Raw genomic sequence first — 17,049 nt, forward strand, 5'->3', positions numbered from 1 at the left:
AACCTACAAAATCTAAAAGTTCTCTAAAAAAAGTTAAAGTAGGCCTAGGTTCTCGGATTATAGATTCACTATAACCCTCCAAGTGTCCATAGTTTAGGCCTTAATGTCCACCTATTTTTGGCGCATTTGCAAGGTTTTATTAAAACCGATCTGAGAAGCTTAAAACAATGTTAATTCTACTGTTCTATATACCATTTTGTTTGGAAAATCATGGGCTTCAATATTATATATAAAACATAAGGAACATTTTTTCAAAAAAAAAATTTTTTAGGTAAAAAAAATATAATTTCGAAAATTTTCAAAAAAAAAAATAAGTTTGCGCTCAATGAAATTATATAAATTATAGGCCTATAAATATTTGAAAATAGCCACTTTGTTCTAAATTTTATGAGGATTACAAATATATAATAATACAAGAAGGAAGTAGATTTGCAAATAAATAAGTTATGGGCAAAAAACAGATTTCAGTACATAGCGTTTAGCTAAGAATGCATAGCCTAACCATAGCTAGGAATCTGGCTGATAATTTACATCAATATCACTACCTACTTCTTCAGGATCATCAACCAGCCCTTCAAAATCACTTAAATCTTCTTATAATGCACCACGTATATCACTACTTTTGATTTTTAACACTAAAACAATGATAAACGTAATAAAACACATCAGTCATCGGTCCGAGGGTAACCTAGCTATTTACAAATACGCACGTCAGCTGTCTGCTACAATTATGATCGGCTCGGAGAACATACAGCGCTGAGACAGACCTCTGGAGAAAGCTTAGAATATAACGAAAAGAACGATACCTAACTCGATCCAGTTCAATCCGATTCAGTCAGTCATAGAGCCTTCGCCGTAAACGATGTTCGCGCGTTGAAAAATCGATGCGAGACACTACACAAAGTGTGTAGCGCGTCGATTTTTCGACGATGGACGCTCGGAGGGTTAAACTGTAGGTCCCTTAGTCGCCATTAGCTGTACGGGCTATTAATTAACAGCTCTGTCTAAGGAATATGTCGGCCTTAGTCACTAACAAGACTACAAGATCGCGCCACTCATCATACACTCATCTCCATTCATACTTGGCTTAAAATACCTAATTTGTATGGTCACCATTTCAAGAAAAGTATAAGTAGCCTATAAGTATTAGTGATATCTTAGCACATATATCATTATTTAAAAGAATAATTTGATACCAAGCAAGTTATTTCATTGTTTATTGTTGTAGATGGAACCTTCTATTACGACTCCTGATACGAATACGACAACGATTCCGATGACAACCTCCTCTCCTCCCACCCCTCCAGTCCTCGGACCGGGAGAAGTACTGAAGACATCTGGAAAATTCTCGAAACCTACAAAAATACCTGGGAAAAACTACTGCAAAGACGAAGTAGTTATCAGGAACAGTGACTCAGGAAAAGGTAGCCTAAAACATGAGCAATTATTTTTATTTTTTTGTGTTTAAATCAATATAATGTAAAACGCTAGAACTCAGGAAAATTCTTAGAAATTTTTTTAATTTACTGATTTCTTTTCAGTCCATCAATGGTTTAGGCTATTTCCCTGTTTAACACGTTAATGGAAAAAATTGTATTTTGACTTAAATAGCTAATTTTTTAGAAAATTAGGCCACACTTAAGTCATATTTTGAGCTTTGGAAGGACTCACTGGTGTGAACAACTAGCCTATACCACCTGTAGGCCTATAGGCTTAGTGCGTATTTCTCTTACTAGATTAGCATAGGCCTAATAGGTTTATGTTACACCAGACTGTGGTTTTACACAATGATTTATTTGTTTATTGTTAACTCTTGTGATATTTATGCTAAAATCGTTAATTGAGCATTAGAGTCAAGCAAGACCTTTCACAAGAGTTGGCAAAGAATAAAATAATTTTAAAACTTTCCAAATTTCTTAAATTGTTACTCCTTAGCTTTAACAGTGAAGCCTAAGAAAGCAAGATGGGCGACAATTAAAATCATTCCTATATTTCAAATCTCTGACAACTGAATGTGACATGATTTTATTTCAATGGAAATAACCGTAAGTATTGATATGGCAGTATGCAATTTTCATGTATTCGTTTATTTATGTAGTGATGGGCATCAAAGGAAGGAGAGTTCATATGATCGAGGAACTGTCTGAGACCATCATTTCATTTCAGCGAGGTAAACCTTGCTTGGACCTAACCTCACTTGTGTTTGTGGCACAGCTTCCGTTAACGATTAACGATTAATCATCAGCTGTCAGCTCTAATCGTTAATGCATCGCATGAACACTACAATCATCACTCATGTTACATTTAGATAGTTGACAAATCGTTAATTGTCAGATGCTATGTGATAAACTATCCGAGCTGTCTTTGCTTGCTTACTCAACATACAGAGTATTTGATAAAGAATGTAGAGTATTAAAACAGTCATTGCTTGGGGACTGTTCAATAAAACTTAACGATTTAAGCAACTAATTGGAACTGAAATAACTTAAGTTTTGTTTTTCGTGTAGCAAGTAGCAAGGAAGGAAACGTTGATCCTAGGCATGCGCGGTAGCAGGCCGCAATTGTGACTCTTCACGGCTGACACCAGTTGTTAGTGATGTTTACAGCGCAATAACAGGCACAGTGTGCTGTGTAGTTTGCAATACTGTACCTACAGTACCGGTTTCAAGTTACGTAGTATTGATGGCAAAACTCTCCCGATGAAAAAGCAATTCTTCACTGGTTTAACCAGTTTCGTAACAAATAAAATGTTTTGATAAGACATTCACCTGGCCAGCTAGAAACAAGTGATGACAAAGTCAAAGAAATCCGACCATCCTGCATCAGAAGCCTGAAAAAATTGATTGCCCGAGGATGTCTTCAGTTAAACATCTGAATCAACACTCCATGCTGTTATTCGTAAGATATTGAGACTTTGTGCCTTCAAAATTCAGTTAACATGTTCGCTGCAGCCCATCTATGGCAGGCGTAGCCCCCGGTGTGGCGCAGTGTCGAACAGACCCGATTCCCGGGCAATTGGCTTTCAAATTTTGGTCTGACAAATAACAAATAGCGTGCCGTGATGTACTGCGTTACGAGAGTTGACATAGTTCGCTAAAACACTCACAGATAGCAGCACTGGAACGTAGCCAGTCCCATTGTATTGCCAATTGGTGGGAAAAATATGGGAAAACAACTTGATTTCTAAGCTTGCCAGACGGAGATTTTTTACAAAGAAATTCACTACCAACCTACACCACAACAAATAACATGTGACACACTACACGCAAACGTGGTATAGGTCCGCCTTCGACTGATGCTAGGCTCGCACTGAACAACAGAATAACAAATTGATGCACTGCAGTGTGGGTCAGTACTGACCCACGGCAATCGCAGCCCTCCAAGTGGCCGGGTGCGAACGTGTTAAGAAGCATTAAGCTTACTAACTTTGCCGGTTTTATCCTCAATGAGATCAAAACATATTAGTGTAGGCCTAAGGGGAAAACTATTATTTTCCCTTCAATTTGGAATTAAAATTCTTTAATTTTCTTCAATAGTCCCCAAGCAACAGTGGTTCAAAATCTTCTTATTCTTTTCACAGATCCTGTATAAGACATCTTGCAGTCATAAATTAGTTGTACATACAGTACTGTTAGTGATGAGTCTAACTAAAAATCCATGGTGATTGATTGTATTGTTTAGGATTAAATTCTATTTTGATTTTCAGTCAGAGTGTCATTTGGTTCTAAAAATCTGTTATTGTTGTTTAAAATTAAACTCCTTATAACTTAGAACCTTGTGTTTCCCTATCAACTGTTGGAAGTTTGAATTGTGTGTACTAACACTGTTTTATCAAATGTGTGATTTTTGTTTTATGTATTCTATATTCTATTCTTTATTATTTACCCTATCACCCCATACCCTATACGTAAACCCCTCCGACCACAAGTGCCGCTACCAGCCTGTGTAGTATATGCGTGTTTAGTTTGAATATGCCGCACTGAACTTATCGATCAAAGAAGAAAAGGTAACTTGTTTGGTGTTGGCGCATTCAAGGAAATCCGCTCTTTCACAAGGAATATTTTTGATAGCGCTCCCCGCTTGGTATATCAGAGCCTGTCAAACCTGAGTTGCTCAATAAACTGCAGTATCCTGTCGGCCCCTTGTCATGGTACCAAGAGTGCTTTCTCTTACCTCATTCAGAGCTGTGCAGTCATAGAATAGTAGATAATATACAGTCTCCTTGGACTGCCTATATTTCCTACATGCAGTGTCTCCATTGTAAATCCCCAAGTGATGCAGGTGCAATCTCAGGAAGCCATGGTCCGTAATTATTCCTGTGATTGTCTCAATTAACTCCTGTATAATCAGAACATTGGAAGTAGAACATAGGCGACTGTCTGGGAAGGGGAGAAGAGAGTGAGCTTGCTTATCCTGTGATGCTGAAGCCTAACCCATCTTCTCTTATGATTTGTGCTTGTGGACAGTTGTAAATTTCCTCTACTGCAAATTTGTTCATCAGTTTGGCTGATTCACCCAAATTGTCCCTGCTTCTTATTCCTTGACATAGAAGCAATTACTTTGGTTCCGTATGTGTATAAAATCTAAATTTTGTTGCTAACAAACAGTACAATGTCTAATAACTATTTTACCCTGTATGACTTTGACTTTGACTTTGACTTACCCTGTATGAGTAGAATAAAACCGAACAGCATAACCAAGTTTCTAAATAGCCACTACAGTAGACTCCCTCTTATCCGGACATCGGTTTAACCGTACTACACTCGACGGAAATGACATCTCTTTAACCGGACAATTTTTATCAGCACATTGGTTTAACCGGACTAGATCGGCAGGAAGTTTTGCGGTACTGTAACGACTGTTTGCGAGGGAAAGATTTGAGACCAGTGATCACATGTCTAAATACAACGCTCTCCTAAATTTAAGTCGAATATCACCGTAAACAGTCCGTTTTAATGAGTTTTTGGGGACGTCGGCTTAACCGAAAAAACTGTTATCCGGACTGGCCTCGGTGTCGAGGAGTCCGTATAAGAGGGAGTCTACTGTACATGAGTTGAAGTGTGACTGGTTTCCCTAGTAGTTAGTAAGTAGTCTAGTGTGAAACAGCTACAGTAGATTCTCTCATATCCGGACCCTCGAGACCAAGTCTAGTCCGGATAATGGGTTTTCCGGTTAAACCAAAGTCCCCTTAAACTTGAATCACTAGAAAACTAACCCTAATATTTTAGACTAGCCTACTTAAATTTGGCAGAGCATTTTATTTAGACACGTGATCACTCTGGTCTCAAATCTTTCCCACAGTAAAAGTCGTTTCAGTACTGCAGCTGATCCAGTCCGCCTAAACTGATGATGTGCTGATAATAATTCCGGTTAAAGAGATGTCACTTCTGCCGAGTGTAATACGGTTAAACTGATGTATGGTTAGTAGGCATCCGGATAGAGTGAGACTCCTATACTGTGACCTAGTATTGAGTTTTAAAACTGTATTTAGAATTTTCTAATGTGTGTCTGAATAGTGAATATAGTACCAATGTATGTTAAACAATAGTTTAAAATAATTATTCTAGTTTTATATGTTTTACTAACATGACTGTAGGTATTATAGACACCCTTTGGATACTGAAGTAGACCTCCCATTTATAATGGACCCAAGCCAATTTTTATTTCAAATATATTGAATTGAATAAGCAGGTGAGTTGGGTACGCTTCTCATAAAATTCTATTTTCTCCATTAGTTTTTGATACAATGTTTGTTTTTGTTACCTTAAAAAAACTCCATAGCTTCAGTAACTTTTACTTTTACCTGAGTATGATTGAAAAGTTGGCCTATCTAAAACGTAAATGAGTAATGACATCAGCAGACTCTTTGAGTGTAAATTCAAATATTTTCATGATAAAGTAGGTTTTGGATCGCTAAATTGTTTATGTTACCTTGCTTCATGAAGTGATCCTTTGCAGTATTAGCCTACTCTACTATAGATTCAGACTTCTGGCGTCGATCATCAGGTCATCTGTCCAATTTGGCCAGATCTGCCATTACCATTGTAGAACACATGCAGCACAAACACACAACAAAAATAGAAAAATATGATTAACGATTATAGTTCTGAAAAAAAAAAAAATGCCCGGCGTCTCCCAAATCGGATAGATGACCTAATGTTTTAGTCAAACCTGATGATGGACTCCTAAAGTCCTAAACTATATTAGTGCACTACTGTAAAGGTACACTTGACGAAGACAAGGGAACTTAAACCATTTAGCTTGGATTAAATTATATTTTTATTCTAACACTGGCTAATCCAACTGGGTTGTCTACTTCTATCTTGTGTAAGTGTTCATCTACTTAGAGGTTCTTGTGTCAGCAGAATACATGAGACCGTTGATAATCAAAAGTCCGGTGGTGTGGAACACTGCCCGCTACCTTTACCCTCCTACCTTCTTTCCTCGTCACGCTCCCATCTACATGGGTCCTCCTCCTAGACCTTGGGCTGGTAACTTATCCTTAGCTAACTCTAAAACTAAAGCCAATAACCAGATAAGTCAAAATCCAATTTAACTAGTAGTAGTAGTACAGTACACTTTCGTTTAACCGAGGTTGTTGGGACCAAAACACAGAGATCGCTTAGATTTTGAGGTTAGGGGTTACGGTTTACGGTACCACATTAGATAAAAAACATCAGTATAAAAGAAAAATATTAATTAGGCCTAGAGTACCTTATTAAAAATAACTCTTCTGCGTAGGAAACATGGAGATATCAGTTAGGATATAGTTCAACTTTGAATAATGCCAAATTTATTAGCCTAAAACATCAGTCTTACTAGTTTGGTATCAAGCAACAATTTTTCAGTTTTGTGTTGTTTTTATAATGATTTTGGAGTGACTTGTTTTGCCTATGTTTACAGTAGTAAAACATGTCTTACACTAACAAAACTTTGAATCATTTTCTATGTCAAAACAAAAAATTAGAAAACAATATAGCAATATTTACTTGTAAAGAATTAATAATTAAATAAAAACGCCTTCGCAAAGGAAACATCAACATGCTCATGTGTTGCGGGTTTTGCATTGACTTTGTGCAGCCTTTTTTATATTTTTTTTATAATCTTGTCTCGAAAAAATCTCGACCAAAATAGAATCTCGTCTCATAAAACAAGATTTAAAATTTCCCGAAATTTCGAGACCTGTCCATCCCTAAGTCAATATCAAAAGATTGTAATGACAGAGACTGACAAAAGGCAATGCAAGAGGTTAATTCTTAAACAAATAAGCCAAAGGTATTGTTTACGTTATGCAGACGACTCGTCCAACTTCCTAATGTTGGCAACCAACCTCTAGTACTATGTGATTTCAATTTTCAACGTATCATTCGTACATTAAAATAATACTAATGATAGTTTTAAATATTAATTTCTAACAAATCGCGAATTACTGGCTATTTTTAACTTACTTTCAAAAGAAACTTTCATAATAAAGAAAAAAAATTTAAAAGGTTAAACCGAACTTCTATAAGCTGAAGTCTTGGATAATCGAGAGTGTACTGTAAATGTTTTCATCCAAATAAGTTTAAATAACTGTATCTTCTCGCAAACCCCTTCCAGATTAATTTGGGACTTGGGCACAAGTCAACACTGTGATATTTTAGCTACATTTTACTATGCACTCTGGATGAACATGAAGACATGTGATTTTAGTGGAGGAAAAGAAATACTGGCCTGCTAATAAAGAATTCTTGAGTCTTGTCTATTTTTTTCTCACAAAATGAGATGCAATATTTTAACAGGTATTTCCAGTTCCTTTAATTAAAGAATTCTTAATCCTCATTCGATCCGGAGAATAGTCAGTAAGCCGGTGTTCATTGGGCTTTTAATAAATGATCTTTATTAATGAAACAGCTGATCGTAGTCTTACAGATCATCTCACTCTATTCTACGCTAAACTTGCATTGATATTCAACTTTAAATATGCACCTAAGTATGCGTTGCAGAATGAATAAGCATAGAGATAGTCTTCTTCTTAGCACGATCTCTCTTTAATGAAACTTGTATCATCCATTTGTAAATAAAGTCTCAATATTTTTGCTTTGCAGTCAAAATAATCGCTTTTTTGTTGTTTTGGCAAATTGGCCTGTCAAATTTATTACATAACGATATTTGTTAAATATTTATAATATGGTTAGGTATCAAAAACAATTGGAGGAATCCTTGCACATAATATGTGTCACATGATTAAACCACATTCAAATCCTCATTTTAAACTGTTGATATGCAATGACAACAACACTTAATCCATACTTAGCTGTAACCGATTTTACAGTTTGATTTTTTCATTTTTAAGCCTCTCCCCGCTTTAACCATTGATTTATGTAGTTCCGTGAGAGTATCCTAATACTTAATAAATAAGACATACTTGTCTAAAGCTTATGTGAATTTCTGTAATCTATGGCAAATGGCCATATTGTTGAGATGTCAACCGCTTTTAAAAGTCTTTTAATCCTTGTGATGTTTTTCCAGTGAATCCTGGGGCTAAAGAACGCCTCGTTCAAATAACAGGACCAAGCGAAGACAAAATCAAGTGAGTTATGTTTCATTGCTATCACATTATTATATTTTTTATAGGCCGACTTGTTTATGATAAACCAGGGACAAGATCCCTATTCTGGTGAATGATTGCTTTCTGGTTATTATGTGATAGTCCAAATTGTATTTATTGAAGTATAAAAATAAATTGTTACAAATCGTAGTTTCCAACAGCTTGTGCATTGTATGCAGCTAAGTGTAGTCAACAACCCTATCTATATAAATAAAATTATCTATTCTAAAGTCCAAATATACAACATCCCACTTTACTCTTAAAAATATAACAAGCTACATTAGTACCAAAGGTATGGTTTTCAAAAGTTTTGTTTAGCGATGTGCAGTAGTAGCGTTGATTTCTAGTCCTCAACTCCTACATGTGTGGGAGGAGAATGTGTGTGTTAGGATTTCACTTCAAAAAGGCCATGGCATTCTTTTCCATCGTTCGTTACAATTCTGTTTGTTTTCTGCAGTAACGCGCGGCAACTGATGGAAGATACGATCCGTCGCAATGCTTCGCCAATACGGGAGGGAGGTGATAGAGAGAGAATCGGCGGTTCCAATTCTAGTCTGAACAGCAGTGCTTCCGATGAAAGCGGCCGTAACCCACTCCAAGGTATAGAAACCTATCATGTAGAACTAGATCAGGTTCTGGGTTATATGATATTTTGATTTGTTAATGTTTATGACTAAAGGCTTTATTGAGAGAAAAGAAGGATAGACTATTGGGTTAGAAAAGTACAAACTTAGTACCATCACCTGAACCTCAAACAACTGAAATAAAGGGAACCAGGCCGTTAAGACTACCTATTCTTTTGGTCAGTTGATGGTTGGAATTTTAAGGCTATTTCATAGGAGGTTTGGGTGAGTACTGGTTACTATGTTTTAAGGTCAGGCCTTTTTTCATGGAGTTTGTAAGGGGATGTAATGTCCAAAGTGTCACAAAGTTAAGTGTTTGTTTGATTTGTAGAATCTGATGAAGGGAATTTTAATTAGTTTCAATAATTTTTAATACTGGGTTGGGTAGTAAAGTAAATTCTTTTTGGAGATGTTTAAGTTTTTTGAGCGTCCTCCAGGACAATCCTATTAGCCATACTTGGAGCTAATTTTGTAACACTAGGATTAATTGGGAGTACTTAATACTTTATACTTTAATACTTTTTGATGAAATGGTGACCATACAAAGTAGGTATTTTAAGCCAAGTATGAATGGAGATGAGTGTAGGATGAGTGGCGCAATCTTGTAGTCTTGTTAGTGACTAAGGCCGACATATTCCTTAGACACAGCTGTTAATTAATAGCCCATACAGCCGATGGCAACTAAGGGACCTACAGTTTATAGTGGAATCCGAACCACATTTTTGCCTTGGTATATACAAATTGGTCTAATTATCAGGATAGTACTGCTAATAGTCATAGTACTCAGTAGTGAGGACATTAATTTACACCAGAGAGTATCACATGCCTATAAATATCCACAATTGAGTAATATAGTCAGTGACAAGCATTTTGGTGTTACTGTCTAGTGTCTAATATATAAAAAATATAGATCTGAGTTTTTTTTATGATTTTCTCCCATATGTTTATGAAAGTTATCCTGAGGTTATTTGAAAAGGGTTTCTTGCACATCAAATTACTAACAAATTTTTCATACGCTAACTTTGTTTAGCATTTACACTAGCAGGATCTCGGCGTTCACTTCCTCACAGCTTTTCAACCAATGATGCCAACCTTGGGGAGTACAAATATACTGTGACACTTGGTCATGATGTGGTCAAGATCACGGGTACCAACCACGACGTGGTAAAGGTGAGAGTGAATCAATAGCCTAAGTAATAGTTGTATATAAATAGGTATGTTACGTATCATTCTGACTTTCTCTCTACACCCCCCTTTTTTATTGATTCTAACCTTGTTTATCCATGAAACAAATTTAGCAAAATGACTAGCAACATGACTCCTTCCAATTACCTGTTAGATTTTCCATTCAGTCGGGGAAAAATAATTCCTTTCCCACTTATTTAGTTCCTCAATACAAAGTTTCCAGTTTTATTGTAAACAAATACAAAATATATACTTAAGTTACTGCAGTAGGCCTACATTGTTTAAAATCAAATAAAAACAAATTACATATATGTGTGGGGTGAAAATTATATTTTACCAGACAAGTTCCAAAATATATTATTTATTATGTTTGAGAATGTTAGTAGTGAACGTAGGCCTATTAATTTTATACTTGATATTGAGTAGTTGCTATTAAACAAGATTTCATGAATTGTTTTTAGCGAATTTCCCCATAGGGAAGTAGCTATTACCGTAGGTCTCATGGTAGGACTTAGGCCCGGGACCGATTTACTTTTTCATTTTGATGTCCCCAGAGGCCAAAAACACCACTCGTTCAAATTTTTATATATGTATGTATATATATATATATATATGTCCGTGAACACAATAACTTGAGTAATTTTTATCCGATTTTGATGAAATTTGGTTTGAAGGTGTAAGGCGGGATAAACTTGAATGAGTTCGCGATCCAGCATGATCGGACCATGGGAACAGGGTTTTATGGGGGATTTTATGGGGTAAAAATTGGTTTTTCTCACTTTTGACCCTCAAAACACAAAATTTCCCAATTTTTCTCTAAACCTTCATAAAGAGCTTAAAAAACAAACAATTCAGTATATCAAAGTGTTTTTGTACGGTTATTGGTTACGGAGAAAACTAAAAAAATTATAAATTTAAAATTCCCATGTTATTCTTATGGAGAATATTGTAAAGTGTTGTAGTTTGCTTGTTTATGGATATCTTTTGATCAAACTTGGCAAATATATTCATTTTATACTAAGCAATAATTATTTTACTTAAAACACACACTTTATTAGTTTCCTTGTAGCAGCAAACCTAGGTACTCGTTAAACCTAATGTTATTTAAAATTTTAAATAGATCAATTGAAAATCAATTCAGCCAAATGGAAATTCGCTTAGGCGTCAGGTTTGCTGCGGCGGGGGTATTTAAGTGAAACATAGGCTAGATATCTTAAATAGATATATTCATAAGTAGGTCAGAAACATAGTTAAATGTTGTAAAGGTATTGTTATGATCTATGGTACAGCTAGATCATCCAGCCACAAAGCAATTGGACCCACACAATGAGAGAATCTGCTGTACTTTTTTAACTGTTCTTAAATTTTTTTATATTTTAGAATGCCAGATTGGTGCTGGAAGAATACTACAACATTTGGCTGCAAAAGAATTACAGCGGCGACTGCTTCGGGTGAGTTTTCACTATTTTCAGATTATTTAACAAATTTTTCCAAGCAGTACATCTTTTACCTATAGTATACAATGATATTCATGGTTTATATTGAATTATGCAGTACATTGTACTCCTTCATTTAATAAACTAGCAGAGTGCCCGTCCTTCGTACGGGGTTGGCATTTAAGAATAAAATGCTTATTGCAGTTATATTCAAGCTTTGCGTTTTCAATGGGGGAGGACACAGTTTGATAAAATTTGCTTCCTCTTAAATTTGTGGTATACATAGTATTACACATCTACCATAGCCATAATGTTCTACCACTTCACCTAAACCACCTAAACAATAGAGAAAACTTAATTATTACAAATTCGCAAAATATCACAAATTATTCATTAAATTAAAAACATAAACGACTGTTACAAACAATCCTACTTCGACAGTTCTTATTGCGTATCACAGCTTTTTGTTGCTGCTTAATTCAAACATAGATAAAACATAAAGGAACTATGTTTTATCTATTATGGTTCAAATTAGCTTTTTTAATAAATGCCAAAAAATAATAGTGCTGCACCCTGTTGGTAAATATTAAATTTCAGCCCAATCCGTCCAGTAGTTAATGCGTGATTGAACTTCAAACAAACAAACAAACACACAAACTTTCACATTTATTTATAATATTAGTAAGATTAAACATTTCAAATAATAGCGACTTTGTTCACAGTTTAAAATTTGGTTTTTAGTTGCAGCAATTTTTGGTTTTAAGTACTTACTTCATGTTTTATAGAGGTGTGCAGATAGTTTTTAGTTTAAAATATCAAAATAAATAGTCCATCCGAAAAGTGTAATAGTTAACAAATATCCTGGTACGAATATTAAATTTAGGCTTTGTTCAGACTCGGTTATCTGTACACCTGTAATGTTTTAGGGATTTGTTTGTTGTGACTCATGTGTTTGTTTGCAGGATGGATGAGGATGTTTTCCTTGACTCGGCTGTGGCTGCGGACATTGGGATGATGCACCTAAACCCTCTAGACCCAGGTAATGGTAAGACTCATCCAGTGTCATCCAGTAGTGGGGACAGTGACGATGTCACCTGTATCAGCACAATCACTCCGCCAGGTCTGACATCGCGCAAACATTCCTGCTCACTAATCTGCCTTGGCAATGTTGTACTGTCTTACAGACCAAAGACAATTTTCAAACATGTTTTGTCATTTTGTAACATTATGTGTAAAATTTATTTTTGATATAATGCTAGGACGTTACTAAATTCATCTGATTGCTTAGCATGAATAACAGTTATGTGTTTACTGCTGAAATTTAAGCTTGGGCCACACTAGACAGGAAAGTTTCTGTTGGATGCTTTCTGAGTTATGAAATGAAAGCTGTTACACAACACAGTGAGACAACATGTGGAAAAACAATAAGCCACGAAACTCTCAGAATCCTCACAATGCATTCAACTGATTCACATTTTGCATGGTGTGTCCTCCGTTGTTATCGGCGCTTTAGGCTATATTAGGCAGGGAACGAAGGAGATTTGTAATTAGATGCATTGCATGCTCAATTGGGACAAAAATTGTTCGGCTGCCCGTGTGTGCATACTTCTGTAAGAAATTGATTGTTTGAGTTCTTCCTTTCCATATCCCTTCAGGTGTAGCCCTAGAGCCAGAATTGGTCCGTGTTGTTCCCTTTCCTGTCTAGTTAAGCCAATTCTTTGTTAGGTGTGTTCCAAAAGTATGATTTATCATGAAATCAGATTTTCTACTGCAATTATTTATACAAACACAAACTTTAAAATTTGTATATCAGACAGGGCTGTGCGAATCCAGAAATTTTGGTTCGAATCCGAATCCGATTCATAGCTGTACAGATTTTATCGAATCCGGATCGAATCCGAATATTTTAATTAATCCCAAGTCGAATCTGGGTCGAATCCGAATCTCAAATTTACAGCCATTATCGAACCTGGATCGAATCCGAATCTGAAATTTAAAGCTGTTATCGAATCCGAATATTTAAACCTGTTCAGAGTCGAATCCAAATCCGAGGAAAGTCAGGAGTACCAATTTTCACATTTTTAGACCACATTTTCTGGGGCTGAAATAACTTAGGGAATTGCTTAAAAAAATTCTTGAAATGGGCCAAATAAAAAAGTTATAAAATTTAGGCCTACCTATTTGAAGTTTTGAAACTAAAAAATTGGGCATAAGTTAGGCATACCACCTAGGCCTAAGTTACTCGCTAAAAGTGGTGGACTGCCAATTTGTGTAGTCTAAAACATAGGCCCAGCCTATTATACACCTCGGTGTTAATCCTCCACACAAGCCTATGTCTGCATTACTATTACAAGTAACAACTAACACTGTGAGGTTAAGTTTACTGATAGCCAAGATAGGGTTCAAATGCGACCTACACTAATGTGCCTAAAGCCTAACACCAAGTTGGTCAGGTTCCTAACATGAACCAGTCAACAGCAAATCGGAGTGCACAAGTAGTTTTTGAGTGTCTAAAAAATTATATTGAAAATTATATTCAATCAGAATCTAGTAAATTTGAATATCGAATCCCAACTCGGATCTATTTCCAAGAAATTCGAATATCTAATCCGAACCCGGATCTCTTACCAGTAAATTCGAATATCGATTCCGAATCCGAATCCAGTTAGAAACAGTAGATTCGTTCTCGAATCCGAATCGAATCTCTAAAAAGATTCGGATTTGATTCGTTTTTCGAACTATTCGCACAGCCCTGATATCAGAACATTAATGAACTAAGTTCCCTTTATTTGATAACCGAAACACTGCTATCATATTGTATACACTTTGAAATGTCACTGGCTGGAGGAATGCATTTGTTGTGATTTGCACACGTAGAACAAACTGAATATTGTGTGGATGGAATAAATTGGGTTTATTTTTTTTTTACTCATACTCTCAATCTTTAAAATAATTTAATTTTAATATTTTTTTACAATTCAAACCAAAAGCTTAGAGCTGTTTGAGTTTAATATAACCCTCAAACCCTAAATAGTTAAATAGGAATAAAAGAAGTTATCATCTACAATGATTTTGTATTGTATTATTTGAAAAGTCTGGCTTCTAATCCATTCACTGTTGGCTTATAAAAAAAATATGTTTGCAATTGCATGGTGTTCAATGAATTTGTAAGCTTACCTACCATAATCTGTATAAAAAACCTAGGTCCCCCAGCCATGACTTGCGTTTTATACCTATAAGTGTTGGTTTTTTTTTTTTTGTAAATGCCAAATGCAAAAAATTCAGATATTACTTCTGTGGTTGAAGAATCTTATATATTGCTCTAATCTGACTAATAAAAATTAGTTCTGAGTGACAATGTGTTGATTCCTTAATCTAACTTAGTGTGTCTTTACCTTTTGTGTGTTGATTTGTGGTTAACCCTCGAAGGGTCTTAAAACACAAGAGATGACTCGCCAAATAATGTCATAGACAAACAGTGGAAATACACATACATTGTAATTGCAATGGCAAATACTTGTACACTCAACTACAACTTACAACATGTTCCCCTTAAAATACACCCTTGTATCAAGTATTTGTTGCTATACTTTATCTTCTTTATTTTATAACTTTATTATAACTAATAGCAGCAAACCTACATACATAAATTAAGAGCGAGAAATTATTCAATTTTAAAACTATACTTTCTAAAATTATAAATTAAACTTGATTCACCCTCTTAACTTGCAGACGCTGGACTGGGGTATGCGCCGCTGTATTCTCCATCAGTATCAGAACCCATTGACACTACTCCTCTCTCTCCGTTGTCGTTGGACAGTAAGTATCTTAGTAGAAACTGCTTCGTTGTACCAGTGACATACTAATTTTGTATTAAAGATAATGAACTTCCGGCAAAATGAAATCAAAAGCATGGCCTGGACAGTAAATCCAAGTCTAAAGGGGGGTTTCCCTGGTGCCAAATACGGGTGTGGGATTGAATGTCTTCAAGTCACTTTTGCTCTGAGTTAACCTTGCCGCTAGAAAAATGCCTGTAACTGGATTTTGTTGGTGCAGAAAAACACAGCCGTATTTGGCAGATGTGTGTGGCAGCTAGAAAAACCGGCCTATACAATGTTATAGAAGTTATATGCTGAACAGTTAAGTCACTCTTGTGTTAAGTATATAATTGCTTCAGCAAGTGAACATTCAGAAACATTTACCTTTTATCATCATTTGCATAAAACATTTACAACTGTTCGGTCTCAAATAGCAACTATAAAGTAGGCTTTATTTTCGTCAATCAGCTAAAAATGGTGTAATTGTTACAGCCATTTTGGTAACACAATGCCAAGAGCAGACATGTAGATCTCGGCTGAAGTAGCTTAATCTGAGATCCACAGTCTGATGATGGCATTGTGTTGCCGAAATGGCTGTAACAGTTACAACTTTTGAGGTGATTGACAAAGGGAAACCCTAATAATTTCAGTTACTTTACAATGATGATTTAGAAACACTTCTAAAAAAATAAAACATATTCTCACTCTGTGATGTTCCAGGTGCTCACACTCGTAAGTACAGCCGAGAGTTTCTTCTGTCTTGCTCCCTGTCGCAGCACTCTCACGCGACCCCTCTACAATGGCCCTCCATTAGTGAGAGATTTCCTGCCATCGTCAAGAAGGTACACAACCCGTACGCTCTTCCACCCTACCCTCCCTACATCTTCTCCGAGGGCTGGACCTATGTTGATCCTTACTCATTTCCCAACTAACGTAACCAAATAACCCTGCATTGATGTGTTGACTTTTCTTGTATGGTTGTGATTGATTTTTAACTGTTTCCCTCCTATGATTTATTTTGTTTTTGTTTCATTACCATGTTTAAGATTAACAATAGGCGTGTCATGTAACAATCGTTTTCAGTATGGATGCAGAAATGTTAAAATTTAAAGTTTTTATTTACTGGTAAGGCCATGTGGTAGTTTCCCTGAGAATGTTGTATCTATTTTTCTTTAAATAAATACTATTAAAAGAGGAGAGATTAATTGCTTGTAGTTTGGGTCATTAAATTAGACGTAGTAGGTAAACAGACTGCAGATTTAACCTACGTTGACAAAAATATCATCAGCATCATCATGTCATGTTATCTTTAAATCACAAAATGGGCAGTGTACATGCAATAGTGTCAACATAAAATTTTTGATCTAAATTGCTAAAACTAGTGATTGATACATTAA

General features: G+C 35.7%; 2 protein-coding genes across 8 annotated transcripts in view; one reads left to right on the forward strand and one right to left on the reverse strand.

The window, feature by feature from the left end:
- LOC129004719 (uncharacterized) overlaps positions 1–17,049 on the reverse strand; it is a 372,634-nt gene that overhangs the window by 24,061 nt on the left and 331,524 nt on the right. The window lies entirely within an intron of this gene.
- LOC129004718 (eukaryotic translation initiation factor 4E-binding protein Mextli-like) overlaps positions 1–17,049 on the forward strand; it is a 55,357-nt gene that overhangs the window by 14,112 nt on the left and 24,196 nt on the right. For 3 of the 7 annotated variants that reach the window (XM_054433294.1, XM_054433296.1, XM_054433300.1), the window contains 9 exons: positions 1,229–1,424; positions 6,363–6,491; positions 8,512–8,572; positions 9,048–9,190; positions 10,244–10,383; positions 11,779–11,849; positions 12,797–12,954; positions 15,567–15,653; positions 16,373–16,494. In XM_054433294.1, coding sequence (XP_054289269.1) covers positions 1,229–1,424; positions 6,363–6,491; positions 8,512–8,572; positions 9,048–9,190; positions 10,244–10,383; positions 11,779–11,849; positions 12,797–12,954; positions 15,567–15,653; positions 16,373–16,494 — 1,107 coding nt within the window. Of the gene's footprint in view, positions 1–1,228; positions 1,425–2,098; positions 2,171–6,362; positions 6,492–8,511; positions 8,573–9,047; positions 9,191–10,243; positions 10,384–11,778; positions 11,850–12,796; positions 12,955–15,566; positions 15,654–16,372; positions 16,495–17,049 lie in introns of all 7 variants that reach the window. The other 4 variants (XM_054433297.1, XM_054433298.1, XM_054433295.1 and 1 more) reach the window with 4 other exon arrangements.

The sequence above is a fragment of the Macrosteles quadrilineatus genome, unplaced genomic scaffold (assembly GCF_028750875.1).
Source record: "Macrosteles quadrilineatus isolate MER2022 unplaced genomic scaffold, UCM_ALF_1.0 Scaffold_10__1_contigs__length_6754688, whole genome shotgun sequence".
Taxonomy (NCBI): Eukaryota; Metazoa; Arthropoda; class Insecta; order Hemiptera; family Cicadellidae; genus Macrosteles; species Macrosteles quadrilineatus.